Genomic DNA, 16,858 nt, shown 5'->3' with positions numbered 1-16,858 from the left:
CGTGTTTATTTGAATTCAAGGCAGAAATGGCATGGTGGAAGGGCATGGTGGAGCAAAGCTGCTCTCCTCATGGAGGCCAGGAAGCAGAGAGAGTAGGAAGAGCCAGAGAGAGGGAGATACACTCCAAACCCCTAGGGACACATTTCCTCTACTCAGGCCCTGCTTCCACACAGGCTCTGCCTTCTAACAGCACAATGAGCTATGAGCTTAGTAGTAGATTAATCCACTGATGAGAATAGCATCCCCAAGGTCCAATTACCTTCTGAAAGCTCCACCTTGGGACACATGAGACTTTGGGGAAGATTTAAAATCTAAGCCATAACAGCATGCATGGATGGACCCTCATGGGTCCCACTCCTGGGGGCTCTTACAGACACGAGAAGCTGTATACCCAGCTGGGTTAATGCTGGACATAAGCCAGCAGAGAAATGAGCCAGCAATGTGGGCAGACCTGGAAGGTGGGCAGGGAGAACAGAGGCCAGGTAGGCCAGCCTGGCGCTTGACACCACCCTGTCTGACACCACTCTGCCGGTCCCCTTAATGGTCTGCCCACCTGTACCCAGGAGAACCTGCTGCTGTCAGTGCTGCCAGCCCACATCTCCATGGGCATGAAGCTGGCCATCATTGAGCGACTCAAGGAGGGCGGGGACCGCCGCTACATGCCTGACAACAACTTCCACAGCCTCTATGTCAAGCGGCACCAGAATGTCAGGTACATGGTGTCCCCTGGAGTGGGGCTACCACTCCCCAGCCTGGCCAGGCAGCCCCGCTGCTCTTTGGAAGGTTTAGGCCCCAGTCCACATAGGGCTGGGAGGTAGGGGTCCCTCCCTGGGGCTCAGTCACCTCTCTGCCTCCCCAGGGGTACGATCAGATCAGGTTCTGATATAAGAGAATCAAGCTAGTGGTGGGAAAGATCCCTTATCCCTCAAAAAGGAGGTGAAGCTCCCAGTCCTGCCCTTACCCTGGGCTGATTAGAAGGGTGCAGAGTGTCCTATGAGTGCACTGAGCTGAGTTAGTCCAGGCATGAGTGCCATGAGCACCTCCACGCTCAGATGTCTGCATGAGTCTGAAGTTAATGCCACACTGCTGTCTCTCTGGGCAGCAGACCAGCCTGGAGGTGCAGGCTGCAGGGCAGAGAGATGTGGTGGGAGTTACTGGTCTCCTTCTGGAGCCTCAGTCTGCCCATCTGTAGAATGGGTATCCTGTAGGCCTGAGAAAGCAGGCCTAGTATCTGACTGGGGACTTTAGTTCTGGTTTTGCATAGGGCAAACATCCGGGTACAGGAAGAGAGCAGGATCCAGATCTGTCCCCTGCCCATATCGGCAGTGATGGGCCTGCTGCTGCCAGGGTTGACTCCATCCTGCTGTCACGAGAGGCCTCTGCAACTTGCTTTGTCCTTGTGGCTGGGGCATCTCTCCTGTCCCTGTGGAGGCTGAGGGGGGCCCAAGGCTGGCTGAGCCTCACAGGACCCTGGCGCTGACCCTGGCCTGCCCCTAGCATCCTCTACGCAGACATCGTGGGCTTCACGCAGCTGGCCAGCGACTGCTCCCCCAAGGAGCTGGTGGTAGTGCTGAATGAGCTCTTCGGCAAGTTTGACCAGATCGCCAAGGTGAGCCTGGGTGGTGCCACCTTTGCCACAGCACTGGGGGCAAATGGGGCCCTTGGCTGAGTTTTAGCATCCCCGAGGCAGAGGTGGGGTTGTGCAGTGGCCCAGGCAGCCAGAATCCTGTCCCCCACACACCATGTGAGGCTGGCAGGGAGGCTGCAGCTTGTGTCTGAGGGCTGCTTGGGGCTCAGGAGCTCAGACAGGGCTCTCAGCTCCTGTAGGAGGTGGCTCCCTCCTCCCTATGCAAAGTCTCACCCGGGAGCCATGAGGGCTGCAGGTGCTCCACCTCACCCAGAACCTGCTTTTTACAAGATGCTAGGTGAAACCTGTGTACAGCAGAATTTGAGAAACCTAAAACAGAGATCCGAAGAGTGCAGGGAATGGTGTTCTGGGTGGGGAACCGCATGTGGAAAGAAAGCTCTGTGTGCCACGGAGTGACTTGGAGCCAGGTATTCAGGGGACGGGGACACGGCACAATGGCTGAGCTGAGGAGCATGACTTGTCCCCAGGATACTGAGGAGCATGGCAGGTACCAGGCAGGATGGGGCACTGGGCAAGGAGGGATTTTCATTAATTTACCAAGTGGCCAGAGACCTGGCGCCTGTGAGCCTGGGCCTGCCCTTAGGTTGCTCATGGAACTTCAGGGGCTGGGAGTCCGGGGAGCATCTAGCCCAGCTGCAGGTGGTCAGGCCAGGCTTCCTCAAAGCAGTGGCTGCCAAGTAGGGTGGGTTTAAGACAGTGGCTCCCTCTCCTGGCTGCATATGTGAATCGCCTGGAAAGCTGAAACACCAATGCTGGTACCCACACCCATCTCAGTTTCTAGGAGCCCCGAGTGACTGGGGAGAGTCAGCTGTCCAGAACTTGATGGGACAAAGCTCGGGCCCCACCTTGTGATGAATTTTTTCATGGTCAGAGATGTTCAGTCCTGGGCGAGACTGCCTCACCAGGAGTGGGCTCTCCTTATGGGGGTGAGCTCCCCATCACAGGGGTAACCAAACAGTATAGGATACCACTGGCCAGGGGTGTTCTGGAGACTGTCCTTTCCTGGGCTTTGTGGACCGAGAGGCTCAGAGGCCTGACTAGTCTTCAGGAGCTGTGTGACTTCGGAGACAGCAGGTGGGAGGACCCAGAGATTGGGCCATATGTGAGGCAGGGAGTGGAGTTTCAGGTCACAGCTGGCTTTTTCCTGACAAGTCCACAGACCTGTCCTCACCTGCTTGGGCACAGCCCTGCCTCCCCCGCTGGACCCCCAGTCATGGCTCCATTGTTCCTATGGGGAAGAGAAACTTGGCAAGAGCAGCCTCCTGGTTGGGTATCCAGTTTCCGGGTAGAGACAGGCAGGGAGACCACAGCCTTTTCTCCTGTCAGTGATCAGATTCCGGAACACCCACCTCTGCCCAGGGCCTTGGGACCCTGCCCTCCAACTTCCAGCTGTTAGGAACACTGAGGGCCAGTCAGCTTGTGGAGGAGCCACTTGGGAAAGCGGTCTCCCCTAAGTCCTTGAGGGTTGTGGGTAGGCCTGGGGGTGTGTCTTCCTGAGAGGATGTCAGGGGACATGCTGGGCATCCAGTTCCTCTCTGACACCTACTCTCTACTAAAGCCGCTGTGCCCATCATGTGCCAGCCAGGGCCAGCACCAGAACATGTGCAATCTGGCACAGTATAGCAGGGCTTCCCACAGGGCTATTCATGGGCTGGGCAGGTGCAGAGACACACTGAGGGAAGGCTGTGCCTTCCAGGGTGCTGGGTCAGTGACACCAGACAGCCTCAGACCAGGGGAGGCTGAGCACAGGCCAGGGCCCAGACCTGGGACAGATGAGCCACCCTGCAAGAGGGCACTAGGGGGTCAGGGCAGAGGGCAAGGCTGCTGCTAGGGCTTGGGGACCAGGGTCAATGAGCAGGCGTAGCAGCACTGCAAGTCAATGACTCATATCTGCATGAGGCTCCTCAGAGTCCCTCAAACTTCACCCACAAGGCCAGGATACAGGTGGCGCCCCTTGCTGAGGGCTGGGAATGGGGCACACTGGAGGCTGGAGCCTCTAGACTGGTCCTAAATCAGCACTGCTGGGCTCCTTGGGTTTTTTCTCATAAGGATGCAGCCTCTCCCTTCTCTGGCTCTCCCTCCTTTCTACTCAGTTTCCACTCCCCAAAGCCTAGCAGCATGGCCATCTCTAGGCTGAATTTGACACTTGCTGACTCTGGTTTAGGGTACCTGCTACCTCTTCTCCTCCCTCACTCTGGCTGTCTGGTTGTCTCAGACAATTTGCTGGGCTCAGGGCCTTTGCATGTGCCTGGAATGCCCTTCCTCCAGGCTCTGGCAAGGCTTACTCCACTCCTTTGGGTCTTTGCTCAGATGTTCCCTTCTGAAAGCAGCCTCTGGCCTCCTGGGCACTTCCTCTCCCTCCAAGCTTCACTTCCTCTTAGTATTCGGCACCACCCCAGCCTCCTTCCACCATGTGTGCCTCACAACTGAGGGTTTCACATTGGTCTCATTTGCTGCTCTCTCACTGCCTGGCCCAGCACCAGGTACAGAGTGGGTACTCAGACAAGGCCCGATAAAATAGAGCACAGGCCCTTATGAACACTTGCGCTCACCCCTGGATGCTTGGTTGGGGTTCCCCCAGTGTCCCTGGGGCCCCAGTCCTGCCAGGCTCAGAAGCAGCTGCTGGTGGGTGGTGAGAGGGTGCCTCACTGGCCTGCGCGGCCTCAGACTCCCCACCAACAGGCCTCTCGCTTGCAGGCCAACGAGTGCATGCGGATCAAGATCCTGGGCGACTGCTACTACTGTGTGTCGGGCTTGCCCGTGTCCCTGCCCACCCACGCCCGGAACTGTGTGAAAATGGGGCTGGACATATGCGAGGCCATTAAGTAGGTGCAAGAGCCATGGGCAGGTGGGAATGCACTGGAGGCTGGGAGGGGGTTGGCTTGGGTCCCTCAGCGAACTCTGCTCTGTGGCCCTCTTGCTCTGCCCCCTTCTGGGGCTCCAGCCTCAGATCTCAGAAGCTCAGAGCTGGCGATGTGAGAATGGCAAGCTCTGTACTGTCCCTCCCAGGACTGAGTCTTAGCAGTAGCATGAAGGGGGCTCCGGGCAGGCAGCAGGAGGACCTCTGGAGTCAGATGCTCCCAGGAGAAGCTCCATGAGTCAGGGACTGGCACTCAGGCTGCAGGGAGATCCTGGGCTCCTTCCTGCAGGTCTCCTCTCCCCACCAGGTCCTCTGGGCTCTGTGGGAAGGATGTCTCGGGCCAAGCTGGCAGAGGCCAGGTGACTTGGGCATGGTAGGGCTGCCTGTGGCTCCCAGGTGTCCCCCAAACCTCCCAAAGCCTCACCAGAGTGGCCTGTGCTGCTGGGAGAGTCACCACTATGGAGTCAGTGCTGGTCCTGGCCTGGCTTAGCACCACTGCCTGTGTGACCTCTGTGTGACCTTGGGAGCATGCCCGAACCTTGTGCAGATGCGCTTTTGCTCTCTGGCTCCAACCCATCCCAGTTCTGTTGGTGGACATGTGCCAGCTGTGTCCTGCCCCTCACGTGCTGTCAGCAGGATTCAGAGGTGCTCATGTTCGGGGTCTCTTTAACCCCCAGAAGTTCTAATTTGGAGCTCCTTTTGCCTAGTGATGCCAGTGATGTCCAGGGCACCCCAGGGCCTGTCTTTTGTCTTTGCTTTGTACCAGGTGGTGCCCAGGCCCTCTGTGCACCCCAACAGCCTTTTCAGACCCAGCAGGGCTGCCAGGTGGGGACACCAGGAATGGATTTACAGGCCCATGGACATGAGCTACCATGACCAGAGCACTGGGTCCTGCTCCTTCCTGCTCAGCTCTTGAGCCTGGAGGTGGCCATGTCATTTGTCATTCTTACAGACAGATGCTCAGTGCCCGCTGAGGAGGTGGCTTTACCAGGCTGCCCATCCTCCATGCCTCCATTCCTGGGACCTCCACCTGTCCCTGAGTGTGGGCCGCCCTGGGGTCCAGCTAGGGTGGAGTGACTACACCACTCTGCCCCAGGCAGGTGCGGGAGGCCACAGGCGTGGACATCAGCATGCGCGTTGGCATCCACTCGGGGAACGTTCTGTGTGGGGTCATCGGGCTGCGCAAGTGGCAGTACGACGTGTGGTCCCACGATGTGTCCCTGGCCAACAGGATGGAGGCAGCTGGAGTCCCTGGGTAAGGCATGGTGGGGTGGGGTCAGAGGCCAGGGCCTGGCTCTGGGCTGAGGGGTGAGGGCTGGTCAGCTGTGGCAGCAGGGGACAGTGCGGGGAGCCAGCCCAGGGTTCGGGCCTGCTTGTCCCTGTCTGCTGTGCATCCCCAGCTGGGTGCCGGCCCTCTCTGGGCCCTACCGCTGTGTGTGACCCCCTCCAGCCGGGTACACATCACAGAGGCGACACTGAGCCACCTGGACAAGGCCTACGAGGTGGAAGACGGGCAGGGCCAGCAGCGGGACCCCTACCTGAAAGAAATGAACATCCGGACCTACCTGGTCATCGACCCCCGGGTACGAGGCTCAGAGGCAGCAGGGTGAGGGGCTGGGCAGGGCTGGGCAGTCCAGGGAGTGGGGTCAGCAAGGACAGTGCCACCCGCCCGAGGAAGAGCATGAACCCAGGTCAGCTCCACCATGGTAGCAGTCCCATCTCGGGCCCTCTGTCGGTAGCAGTCACTGCTTTATTTTCCTGGGCATGCCACATTCCCTGATTTTCCAAACGTGCTTTGAAAAAAACTGATGAGGGCAGGGAATCACTAGGAGCGGGTCCTGAACAGGAAGCTCTGGGGTCCCTGGCCCTGACTTGTGTCTCTGCCTGGCCCAGGGGTCTCAGGCCTCTCCCGATGGCTCCAGGCGGGTTGGGTCTGTCTGCTGCCCACCCAACCTGCACAGGCAGGGGTTTCTGGTCGAGGGGGCCAGCTGCTCCATGAACCATCCCTGGAGGGGGCTCAGGAATGTTGCCCCCCCTCCATCTCCCCCTCTCTCCTGCCCTGTTTGGAGGGGCAGTTTGTGAGTCTCCCCAGCATCCACTCCCTGACTCAGCCCTCCTTCTCTGGCCTTATACTGCTGATGTCCCCAGGACCCCTACTGTGTCACATTCAGGTAGGGTTAGCATTGGGAAACCTTCCTGGTGTCTTGACTTCACTGCACCGAGGCCCCAAAGGGTCCTGTTTATTTACCTTTTTCTGTGTTTATTGTCACCATGAGCTCCCCCTCCCCGGCCTGCAGCCATATGCCCAGAATGTGTCCAGAAGGGTGATTGGCATGGAGTGGCTGCTCAGGTGGCTTTGAGATGAGAAGCAGAGCTTATCTCGAAAAGGCAGCTGCAGACAGCTCCAAGCCCAACCACAGCCATGGGCTAACAACCTTCCTCTATTCATTCACATAGTTGCAAACTGAATAGGTGTGAAGGGCCTGTTGTAGTCTCCCTTGCCCCCCAGTACATCCCCCTGGAGGGGACCAGGTGGGGAGTTTGTCTCCATTTGTGGAGAGTTTAGGGAAGTAGAAGTGGGAGCTGGGCCCCTAATGTGCTGTATAGAAGCAGCCCCCGGAGGACATGGAGGTTGTCCCCCAGCTCCATGTGGCCGCAGTGGGTGTGGTCATCCTGTGAGCCTGGCTGCCTTGGGCACCCATGGGCAGTGCCAACCCTCTGTGGCCCCCCGCCATTGCCATACCTGTTCTAAACAGGTGAGTTTGATTCAGATTTGCTGGTCTTTAGTACACACTTAGGGTTATTTCTCAGGGGCTGGAGATTAGCTCTGATGCTCAAACGGGAGTTTCAGTGACATTAAACTTGACCCACTGTGGCTTTGTAGGCAGTGCTGGCAGCAGTGGAAGGGGCAGCAGAGAAATGTACCCACCCCAGACCCAGCACCTTCTTCCTCTGACCCTGGGACCCTCACCAAGGCTGAGTTCCACATTGTTCCCTGGGGCTGAAGGTTTAAGTGTTTCAATCCCAAAAGGAGGCTGGACGTTTCCGGGAAAGTTGCTATTTTGTCTTGGCTAGTGCTTGTGGCTTAGGTGTTTTTTTCTGTGGGTGCTGGCAGGGCCCAGGGCCTAGGACTCCTGGAGGGCAGAATGTTTGGAATGTGGGTGGGGAGCTCAGGGTGGCCCAGGCTCACCTCCCTTGGCCCGGGGTCTTTCTCTCCCTCCCCTTTCCAGGTTTGCTTGGGGAAACCCCAGGTGCCATTTCAATGGGAGTTTGGGCTCAGTGGCACTAGAAGAGGAGGCAGGGTGGCCCCTTACTCATGGCCTGGCCAAGCCACTGAGTCCCTGGCATGGTGCTTCGGCTGGCAGGTGCACGGTTTGGGGGCCATTCGAGAGCTCTGGGAAGGCCAGGCAGGCCAGCGCTGCTCCTCACCCTCACTGCTCCCCACAGGAAAGAGGGAGCACGTGCTGGCCACAAGTGGGCTGGTGGGCAGGATGCTTCCCTGGGAGGTGCCTCGTGAGAGGGGCTGTGGGCCTTCAGCCTCCAGGGCGACTGTTCCCAGAGCCTTAGGGCGAGTGGGCCTTAGGGTGGGGACCTGAACTCATCCCTTCCCTGGGCAGACAGAACAGGCTCTGGGGTGGGGCACCAGACTGTGTGACCAGCAGCCTCTTCCCAACTCAGGCAGGGACAGGGAATAAGCTGGGGTTCCCCTCAGCCTGGCCCTGGCCCTGCTTTAGCAGGGTTACATTTTGTGGAGAGCCAGAGGGATGGGCAGAGGGGGCAGGTGGCACAGACTGGTGTCTCTGTCTGCCCATAGAGCCAGCAGCCGCCACCACCCAGCCAGCACCTCCCCAAGCCCAAAGGGGATGCAGCCCTGAAGATGCGGGCTTCAGTGCGCATGACCCGCTACCTTGAGTCCTGGGGTGCCGCACGGCCCTTTGCGCACCTCAACCACCGCGAGAGTGTGAGCAGTAGTGAGACCCCTGTTCCCAACGGGCGGAGACCCAAGGTAGGTGCCCCTGAGACTCAGAGGGTTGGGTGGGGGCCCTGAGAAGGGGGCGGAGGAGCTTCAATGTGGCTGTAAAATGGGTGCACTCTGCTCTACCTCCCTCTGGGCTTTTGAAGAAGAGGAGACAATAGGAGATGCTCTAGGGAGCTAGGTCGGCTTTAGGCAACAAACCCAGGCTGTGAGGAACCACAGGGTCAGCATCTCCTCTCCTCTCTTTACTTCCAGGCCATTCCTCTGCGGCGCCACAGGACCCCCGACAGGTGCGTGTGCCACCCCTCCCCTGTCCAGCCGTGCTCTGCCCACCTAAGTTCTGCTGTGGTCACCTCCTCCAGGCAGATGGCCCTGACCACCTGGGACGAGACCATGTCTCAGGGCAGGGCATTTCCGGGGCCCAGCACTTCTAGGGGCCCTCCTCTGCTGGGGCAAGGCCAGTGGGGCTGGTGGGTGGGGCCCCTGGGGTGTCTGCCAACCCTGGGACTGGGGGTCGGGAGTCTGTCCTCTGGCGATTGCCCTCTCTGGGCCTCATGGAACCCCCAGCCGTGTCCCTGCATCCTGGTAAGCCCACAGGGAGTCACCCCATCCACATGCCCTCTGAGTGAGCAGATGAGGCTACCTAGGATGACATAGTCAGGGTGTCTGTTTCCAGGAGCACGTCCCCCAAAGGGCGTTCAGAGGATGACTCCTACGATGATGAGATGCTGTCAGCCATTGAGGGTCTCAGCTCCACACGGTGAGGCCCCAGACAACCGCCCTACACCAGCAGGCCCACCTTGTGTCTTCAGCCTGGTGGCCCACAAGGCTCCTCCCCTTCCCTGGCAGCCTCTCTCTGGGGTGGCCACTGACTTGGGTCCCTGCCTCACACTGCTGCCCTCCAGGCCCTGCTGCTCCAAGTCGGACGACTTCTACACCTTTGGGCCCATCTTCCTGGAGAAGGGCTTTGAGCATGAGGTGAGGGCTGGGCAGGGGGTGTGAGTCCTAGGGCAGCCAGGGGAAGGGAGGGGAGGGAACTTTCTGTAGCTGGCTCTGGGGGGTGGGCAGGTACAGCGCAGCCCCTGCTCAGGTCTCTGTCCTGTCGGCCTCACTCCCTGACCCGGAGCCCTCACCGGGATCTGCCCCATGGTTTGGAAGACGTTTGTTCTATCAAAGGATGGAGTCTCAGTGGATGAGACCCCTGAGTGCTGCAGGCTGCCAGCATGGGCCTCCCAATGAGGAAAACCCCAAGTCTGGCCTCAGCCTTGGCAGGAGCTTCTGACTGTCCCGTCTGCTGTAGCAGCATGCTCTCCATTCCATGTGACTGTGTGGCACACATGACCACCTATGTAATTCAGCCCTCACCTGACAGGGGCCTGCGCTGTCCTTAGCCTCAGAATGGCCTGAGGGTGGCCAGGATCGGAGGGAAGTGTCCTTCTCCACGGGGGCCCCCCTGGGGAGGTCACCAGCAAATGTGCCCGGTGGTCCTGCTAGCCTCGGACACCCCCTGAACCTGACCTGTGGCAGGGGCCCTCATGGGGCTGGGGCCACATGGGGTCCCTCACCTGCTGGTCAGGGACTCAGGCCCAGCCTTACCACCTGGTTTAGGGTGAGGTCAGACTGACTGACAGCACCAGGAGCTCACACTTGGCTCCTGTTCGTGGGGTCAAGAGCTCTTCAGGGACCTTAGAAATAAAGTCAGTACCCAGATTAGGTGTAGGAAGGGCGGGGGGCTGGCTTCTCAACCTGAAAAAGGAACTGCAAATGCAGATGAATGGAAGTCACTAAATGTGACATCGCACAGAGCTCAAGGAGGGGTTCGAAGTGTTTTTCAAGGTGATGAACTTGAGTCTAGGGGCTGAAAGGGGCTCAGCAAGTGGCCCTCACAGTCATGTTGCCCCCAGTACCGCCTGGCAGCCATCCCCCGGGCCCGCTATGACTTTGCCTGTGCCAGCCTTGTCTTCCTCTGCATCCTGTTTGTCCACATCCTGCTGATGCCTAGGTGAGTGGGTGGGGAAGGATGGTGGCCCACTGGGTTCAGAAACTTTAGACCCTGGCATCCCTGCAGCTGGAGCAGAGGCTGTGACCCCACATCTGGAGCTGCCAACCCTTACCTGTAATAGAATGTGCTTATCCTGCCCCCACCATGTCCCTCACTTCTAAGTCACTTGCTACCCCTGCACCCTGCAGGTATTGTAGTTGGCAACTCTGGCCTTGGGCATTTGGAGTCCTTTCAGGGTAGACTTTGGTGGGGAAAATGAGGCTCCCTGTCAAGGACAACCATTCTGGATTGGGAGCCCCTGAGACTCCTGCTGTTGGGGGACAGGGATAATGGGGGTGAGGTCAGAGGGAGGGAAGCGAAGGTTGGCCACTAGTGGTTGCTAGAAGGGCCATTAGTCCAAAGGACAGACTAATATTGAGGGTTAGGGTGTACTTAATAAAGACAAAATAGGAAATGCTTTTATATCATTTTTATGTGCCAGACCCAAGTCCAAAGGCTTGTGATAATGCTCAGTTCTTACATAGTTAGCCCCAGGGGACATAATTTAACCTTGACCTTTATGTTTTGGGCAGGGCTTGTGTATTATTGGTGGGGCATTTGGACCACAGTTCTCAAAGATCCCCCTGGCTGTGCAGAATAGCAATCAGGGCGGGAGCAGGTGAATGTACGGTGGAGAACTGGGGCTGTGGGAGGGGTCCTGGGCACTTAGGTTTTTTCTTCCTCTCCAGGATGGTGCCTCTGGGCGTGTCCTTTGGGCTGGTGGCTGGCCTGCTGGGACTGGTGCTAGGCCTATGCTTTGCTTCGGAGTTCATGGTGAGTGGAGAGGGCCCTGAGTTGCAGGGCTGTGCGTCCTTGGCCCCACAGCCTCTTCCTTCCCTCTTTGGGGCTGACTGGGCCCCTCCATGGTGAGCTTTGGGGGTCTGAGCCTTGCTCTGGGTAGGCATTGGGTGCCTGCCTCTCCTGCGTGGGACAGTTTGCCTCTCCCAAGGGTCCTGCCTTCCCAGGCACCCCTGACAGACTCCATGCTCCTTCTGCTGCCTGCACTGGGTAAATCGACCTGTCTCCACAGAGGTGCTGCCCGACCCAGGGGATGCTCAAGGCCATCTCTGAGAGGGTGGAGACTCGGCCCCTGCTGAGGCTGTCCCTGGCTGTGCTGACTATCGGCAGCCTGCTCACTGTCGCCATCATCAACCTGGTCAGTTCTGGAGCGGGGACCTGGTACCATGGCACCCTTTCTGGGTGGAGGAGCCTGCCTTTGACCTGGGGACTCTGATCTCATTGCCTTAGAGTTGCATCTGGTTTAACTCCTGTAGGCTCTGGGGGGTGGGCCTGTGAGGTCCTCAGGGAAGGCCCAGAGCTCCTCACCCTTTCAAGCGAGGACTTGGGACACCCAGGGTGTTTATCTGGTCAACCCCACAAGGACAAGATGTTTGAGCCACCTGTGTCCTGATGTCACATTCCTCTTCCTTGGCTCTGAGGAGGTCCTGTCTCATCGTCCCTGGAACTCAGTTTCCTCATTATGGGTTATGCCCCACTCCAGCTCCTTCCTGTAGTGCTACATGCCCCTAGGGCTGCAGGGGAGAAGGGGCCCCTGGGAGCGTGGGTCACCCCACCCTGCCTGAGCCACAGGGAAAGTGCTCAGCGCTGAGCCTGGTACAGCTTCAAGCCATCATGGTGCCCGTGGTTGTCTCGGGCTCATCTCTCTGGGCTGTGGCAGGTAACAGGCTCCCCATCCCCTGGACCAACCCTGATGAGGATTTTTTGTCTCCTCTGTAGCCCCTGATGCCTGACCAAGCCCTGGGGGTGCCCGGAGGCAATGAGACTTCGAGGAGCAGTGAGCTTCTCCCGGTGAGTGTGTCTGACCTGGCCCCAACAGAGCTCAACCCGGCCCCCTGGGCATAGGTGTCCTCACTGGGGTGCTCCTGCCAGTGGGCCAGCTCTGGTGTTAAGAACACTGGTTCTTGCCGGGGGTTTAGCTCAGTGGCACTGGACCTGCCTTGTAAGCTCAAGGTCCTGAGTTCAATCCCTGGTACAAAAAAAGAAAGAAAGAAAAGACTGGTTCTGGGCCCCAAGACCACAGTTGTTGGGGAGTGAGTCCAGTGTCTCTGGGAAGGGCAGAAGGCAGGGCCTTGGCTGGCTGAGCTGGGGAAAAGCCTGGGCTGGGCCAAGTCTGAATGCTTGCTCTCAGCCCTGTGGGGTGGGCAGGGAAGTGGGGACTCAGCTCAGGGAGGTTCACACCTGAGCTTCAGAGGTGATAAAGCCAGTGCTGGTCCCTGTGCAGGTTGACACCAAATCACAGCCTGTGCCTGGAGTGGCCTAAGATAAGTGGAATGAGGACCTTGAACTTCACAGGGTGTAGAGGGGAGGTCAGGGAGTTTTGAGCAGGACTCTAAAGGGCTGAGCGATTTGGGGTAGGGAGGGAAGAAGGGACAGTGTGAGGAGCTGAGGCTTGCATGCCTCAGTATGGTTTCCAGGGTTTATATCGTGGCAGGGGGAGCTGGGAGATGAAGCCAGAGAGGTCGGGTTGACCCAGGTCAAGGTCAGGGACTGCCAGGGTGAGGAGCACAGTGTTTATCTTGGGGTCAGCATGGAGCCACAGCACAATCCTGAGCAAGAGAGTAGTGGAGGCAGAGATCTGCTTTAGAAAGCAATCAGGGGACAGGATCACTCAGATATGTGTGTACTACTCACTGGACCTTGCTCTATGAGACCCACACAGCACCTGTGGCATTATTAGCATTTTCCCCTAACTGAGCCCAGCTTCTGTAGTTTTACTTATAAGAGTGTAGCACCAGGACCCTGGCTTCCCTTGCTCACTCTGCTGGTGCCACAGTCAGTTGTCTCCCTGTGGTAACTGCTCTGGACATGAGGATCCTGGTGATAGGATGTGGTGGGGTGACCTTTGCCTCCTGAGGAACACCTCCATCTCCCTAGTATTATAGCTGTACTTGCATCCTGGGCTTCATTGCCTGCTCTGTCTTCCTGCGGATGAGCCTGGAGCTGAAGGTCCTGCTGCTGACAGTGGCGCTGGTGGCCTACCTGGTGCTCTTCAATCTCTCTGCATGCTGCAGCCGCAGCCTGGGCAACCTCACTGACACCGACTGCCCAGGCAACCTCACCAAGACCAACAGAACCCCCAGGTAGGGCCCCATGCTGCTGCGTGTCTCCTCTGTGGCCGGCTGTGGCACCTGTTTTGTCGTGGTGCCTTGTCAAGCAAAAGTTTGTTCACTGTCTGCCCCTTATGCCAAGTCCTTATGCCACTGTCCAAGTCCCTGTCCCATCCTCTTGAGGGCTCCTGGGTGCCTTCAGACCCTTCTGTGATTGATTCTGGTCCCTTGGAGTGAGCTCAGATGTCCCTCAGTGAGGTCTGCCCACCTTTCGCCCTTGTTCTGGCCCTGTGCACCTGCTGTCAGCAGGGGCTGATTGTCACCCCTGCATCCACAGTGGCCACTGCTGTTCAGCGAGGGATCTGAAGACCATGATCAACTTCTACCTGGTCCTGTTCTACATCACCCTTGTCATGCTGTCCAGACAGGTGGATATGGGTCCCAGTCCAGCCTCGTGGTCTCTCCTCCCTGATAGAGGCAAGATGGGGTACAGAATGGGCTGTGGGCAGCAGAGTTCTTTTCATGAAAGCTCCAATCCCTGGGCTGGGAGGTACATGGCAGGCACAGCTCAGGGTGGGCACCTAGGATTGCAGCTGTGGCTGCCAGCCCCTTGGGTGGGTGTCACCCCCCAGGACAGGCACTGACTAGTCCCAGTTTGCAGATTGACTATTACTGCCGCTTGGACTGTTTGTGGAAGAAGAAGTTCAAGAAGGAACACGAGGAGTTTGAAACCATGGAGAATGTGAACCGCCTCCTCCTTGAGAATGTGCTGCCAGCCCACGTGGCTGCCCACTTCATTGGCGACAAGCTAAACGAGGTGCAGCCCGGCACTGGGGTGGGAGAGCAAGGGACAGATGCATTGCCAGGTGCAGTACAGAGCTATAGAGCTGCCACAGCTGCTTGCTGTAGGCTTGCCTGGCTTGCTCTCCCTGCGTCAGTAGACAGCGTGCAGTTAGTAGTAAAAACCTGGGCTCTACATCACAGATGGGGTTTCCAGTTAAGGAAACTGAGAAGTGTTTTGCCCAATGTAGGACCCATCTCCTAAGGGGTATGTGTACCCAGGGTGCCACCAGCCTATGCCTGACCTCCCGACCCTCCGATTCAGAGCCACCACCCGTATCCTCACAGCCCTGGCTTGGGTGGGGAACCACTGCCCAGTCCTCTGCTCCCTTGAAAGCTCACTGGGTAGATTGCTACCATGCCTGTCCCCAGCGCTTCCAGAGGCAAAGTGGCCATAAGTTCCTATTTTCCCCTCACCCTGTTCCAGGAGTGGTACCATCAGTCCTATGACTGTGTCTGTGTCATGTTTGCGTCCGTGCCGGATTTCAAAGTGTTCTACACAGAGTGTGATGTCAACAAAGAAGGGCTGGAGTGTCTGCGCCTGCTAAACGAGATTATCGCTGACTTTGATGAGGTATAGCCTCTGCCCAGCCCACGGAGGGGTGAGGGCTCTGGGCTTCCACCTGGCCAGGAAATGCAGGGTGGAGGCTGGGACAGCCTAACTGCCATGAAAGAGGTGAGGTCGGGCTGGGGATGTAGCTCCGGGAGAGCCAGATCGTGTGCTTAGCATGCATGAGGCCCTGGCTTCAGACCCAAAACAAGGCAGCTTCTTTAAGGGGACACACATTACAGAATATACAAGGAACAAATTTGTCTTTATTGATTTACTCAGCCAATACTTTGTTAACGTCTCTTGCTAAAATTAGATTCAGGTCCTCATAGGAGGGGCAGATTTCCAGCTATGCTGGAGCTATCAACCATTTCAGAGGACATTAGTTGGGGCTGAAGTCTGCTGCAGGCGATGAATCTGGAATCTGAGCTGAGTATTTGCTCCTTTAAAGGGATCGGGGGAGGGACGAGGGAGAGGTGTCTCCCGCTGCACTTGGGCGAGAGCTCTGACTGGAAGGGCCCCCAGGAGACACATCTGCATGTGGAGCCCCACGCCCTTTCTGAGCACCTGTGTGCCTCCAACTGTAGCATCTTCCTTTTGTCCTGCAGTTGTTGCTAAAGCCCAAGTTCAGTGGTGTAGAGAAGATCAAGACCATCGGGAGCACCTACATGGCAGCGGCAGGGCTCAGTGTCCCCTCAGGGCATGAGAACCAGGTACTTACTGAAGCACCTGGGAGGGGAAACACAACAGGCAGCCTCCAGACCTGTCACTTTCCACTTAATGGGGCTCTCCTCTCTCCCATCCTGTGAAGGAGGGTAAAGACACCTGAATAGCTCAGCCTGGAGAAGTTTGGAGGTGGGGAGTGGGTGCCTTGGTGGAGAAGGGTGACTCTGCCCACCGGCAGCCCCACCCCTGAGTCTGTGAGATAAGACTTTGCATGGCCTGTGTCCTGTAGGACCTGGAGCGGCAGCATGCCCACATCGGGGTCCTGGTGGAGTTCAGCATCGCCCTGATGAGCAAGCTGGATGGCATCAACAGGCATTCCTTCAACTCCTTCCGCCTCCGAGTTGGTGAGGGCCCAGCTGCTGGGAGCCCGGGATGGCTTCTCCCAATCTTCCTGGCCACACTGTATTGGGTCATCTCCTACCAAGTTTCAGAAACTTCTCTGATCTGACAAGTGCAGAGGCTGGATAATTTTTCTGAACTTCTCTGCATATTGCTCTTGTAGTTACCTAAAATTTTAGTAAGAATATATCACTATAGAAAACAGAAGTACCAAAGTCACAAGTATAAATAGGTGACCTTAAAATATACTGATAGTGCCAGGGATTTAGCTCAGTGGTTCTACTGCCTGCCACAGAAGCGCAAGGTCCTGCGTTCGATCCCCAGTACCAAAATATATATACACACACACACACACACACACACACACACACACTGATGGCAAAGCAGAATTATTAAACCTAAGTAGTCATTGTTAGCTCAGTGGGTCAGTGGTTAAAGCCCACTTGTTGTTGAAAGGGAGACTGGCAGAGACTAACAAGTCCCAGCTTCCTGAATGTTGGAGAGTTGGAATTGGCCTGGCCAGGGCATGCCTTGCTTGAGATGATCATCTCCAGCTACAGGCAAGGGACACAGCCCCAACCCGACCTTGATCTTCGTGGTGTTTTCTCTTTGTGGTTTCGAGGTGGGCTCTGTGACCTGCAGCTTTGCCTCTGGGATGTGCCAACTGTAAACATTATCTTTAGGCATAAACCATGGGCCTGTGATTGCTGGAGTGATTGGGGCACGAAAGCCTCAGTATGACATCTGGGGGAACACAGTAAATGTTGCCAGCCGCATGGAGAGCACTGGAGAACTTGGGAAAATCCAGGT

At 57.4% G+C, this 16,858-nt stretch overlaps 1 protein-coding gene across 13 annotated transcripts in view; it reads left to right on the top strand.

Moving 5' to 3' along the window:
• Positions 1-16,858, top strand: part of Adcy7 (adenylate cyclase 7) — a 65,569-nt gene that overhangs the window by 34,921 nt on the left and 13,790 nt on the right. For 12 of the 13 annotated variants that reach the window (XM_021260933.2, XM_087206735.1, XM_021260935.2 and 9 more), the window contains 20 exons: positions 564-712; positions 1,498-1,609; positions 4,346-4,473; positions 5,605-5,763; positions 5,959-6,091; positions 8,323-8,514; positions 8,740-8,774; positions 9,161-9,244; positions 9,390-9,462; positions 10,389-10,486; positions 11,215-11,299; positions 11,556-11,681; positions 12,263-12,334; positions 13,421-13,626; positions 13,931-14,021; positions 14,255-14,410; positions 14,861-15,007; positions 15,592-15,696; positions 15,939-16,053; positions 16,732-16,856. In XM_021260933.2, coding sequence (XP_021116592.1) covers positions 564-712; positions 1,498-1,609; positions 4,346-4,473; positions 5,605-5,763; positions 5,959-6,091; positions 8,323-8,514; positions 8,740-8,774; positions 9,161-9,244; positions 9,390-9,462; positions 10,389-10,486; positions 11,215-11,299; positions 11,556-11,681; positions 12,263-12,334; positions 13,421-13,626; positions 13,931-14,021; positions 14,255-14,410; positions 14,861-15,007; positions 15,592-15,696; positions 15,939-16,053; positions 16,732-16,856 — 2,391 coding nt within the window. Of the gene's footprint in view, positions 1-563; positions 713-1,497; positions 1,610-4,345; positions 4,474-5,604; positions 5,764-5,958; positions 6,092-8,322; positions 8,515-8,739; positions 8,775-9,160; positions 9,245-9,389; positions 9,463-10,388; positions 10,487-11,214; positions 11,300-11,555; positions 11,682-12,262; positions 12,335-13,420; positions 13,627-13,930; positions 14,022-14,254; positions 14,411-14,860; positions 15,008-15,299; positions 15,412-15,591; positions 15,697-15,938; positions 16,054-16,731; positions 16,857-16,858 lie in introns of those variants that run through there. The other variant, XR_002396144.2, reaches the window with a different exon arrangement.

The sequence above is a fragment of the Heterocephalus glaber genome, unplaced genomic scaffold (assembly GCF_053883595.1).
Source record: "Heterocephalus glaber isolate CG9 unplaced genomic scaffold, H.glaber_assembly_v1.0 deba00000071, whole genome shotgun sequence".
In the NCBI taxonomy this organism is placed as follows: domain Eukaryota; kingdom Metazoa; phylum Chordata; class Mammalia; order Rodentia; family Bathyergidae; genus Heterocephalus; species Heterocephalus glaber.
The sequence above is the reverse complement of the archived record's forward strand: the minus strand, read 5'-3'. Positions and strand labels throughout refer to the sequence as shown.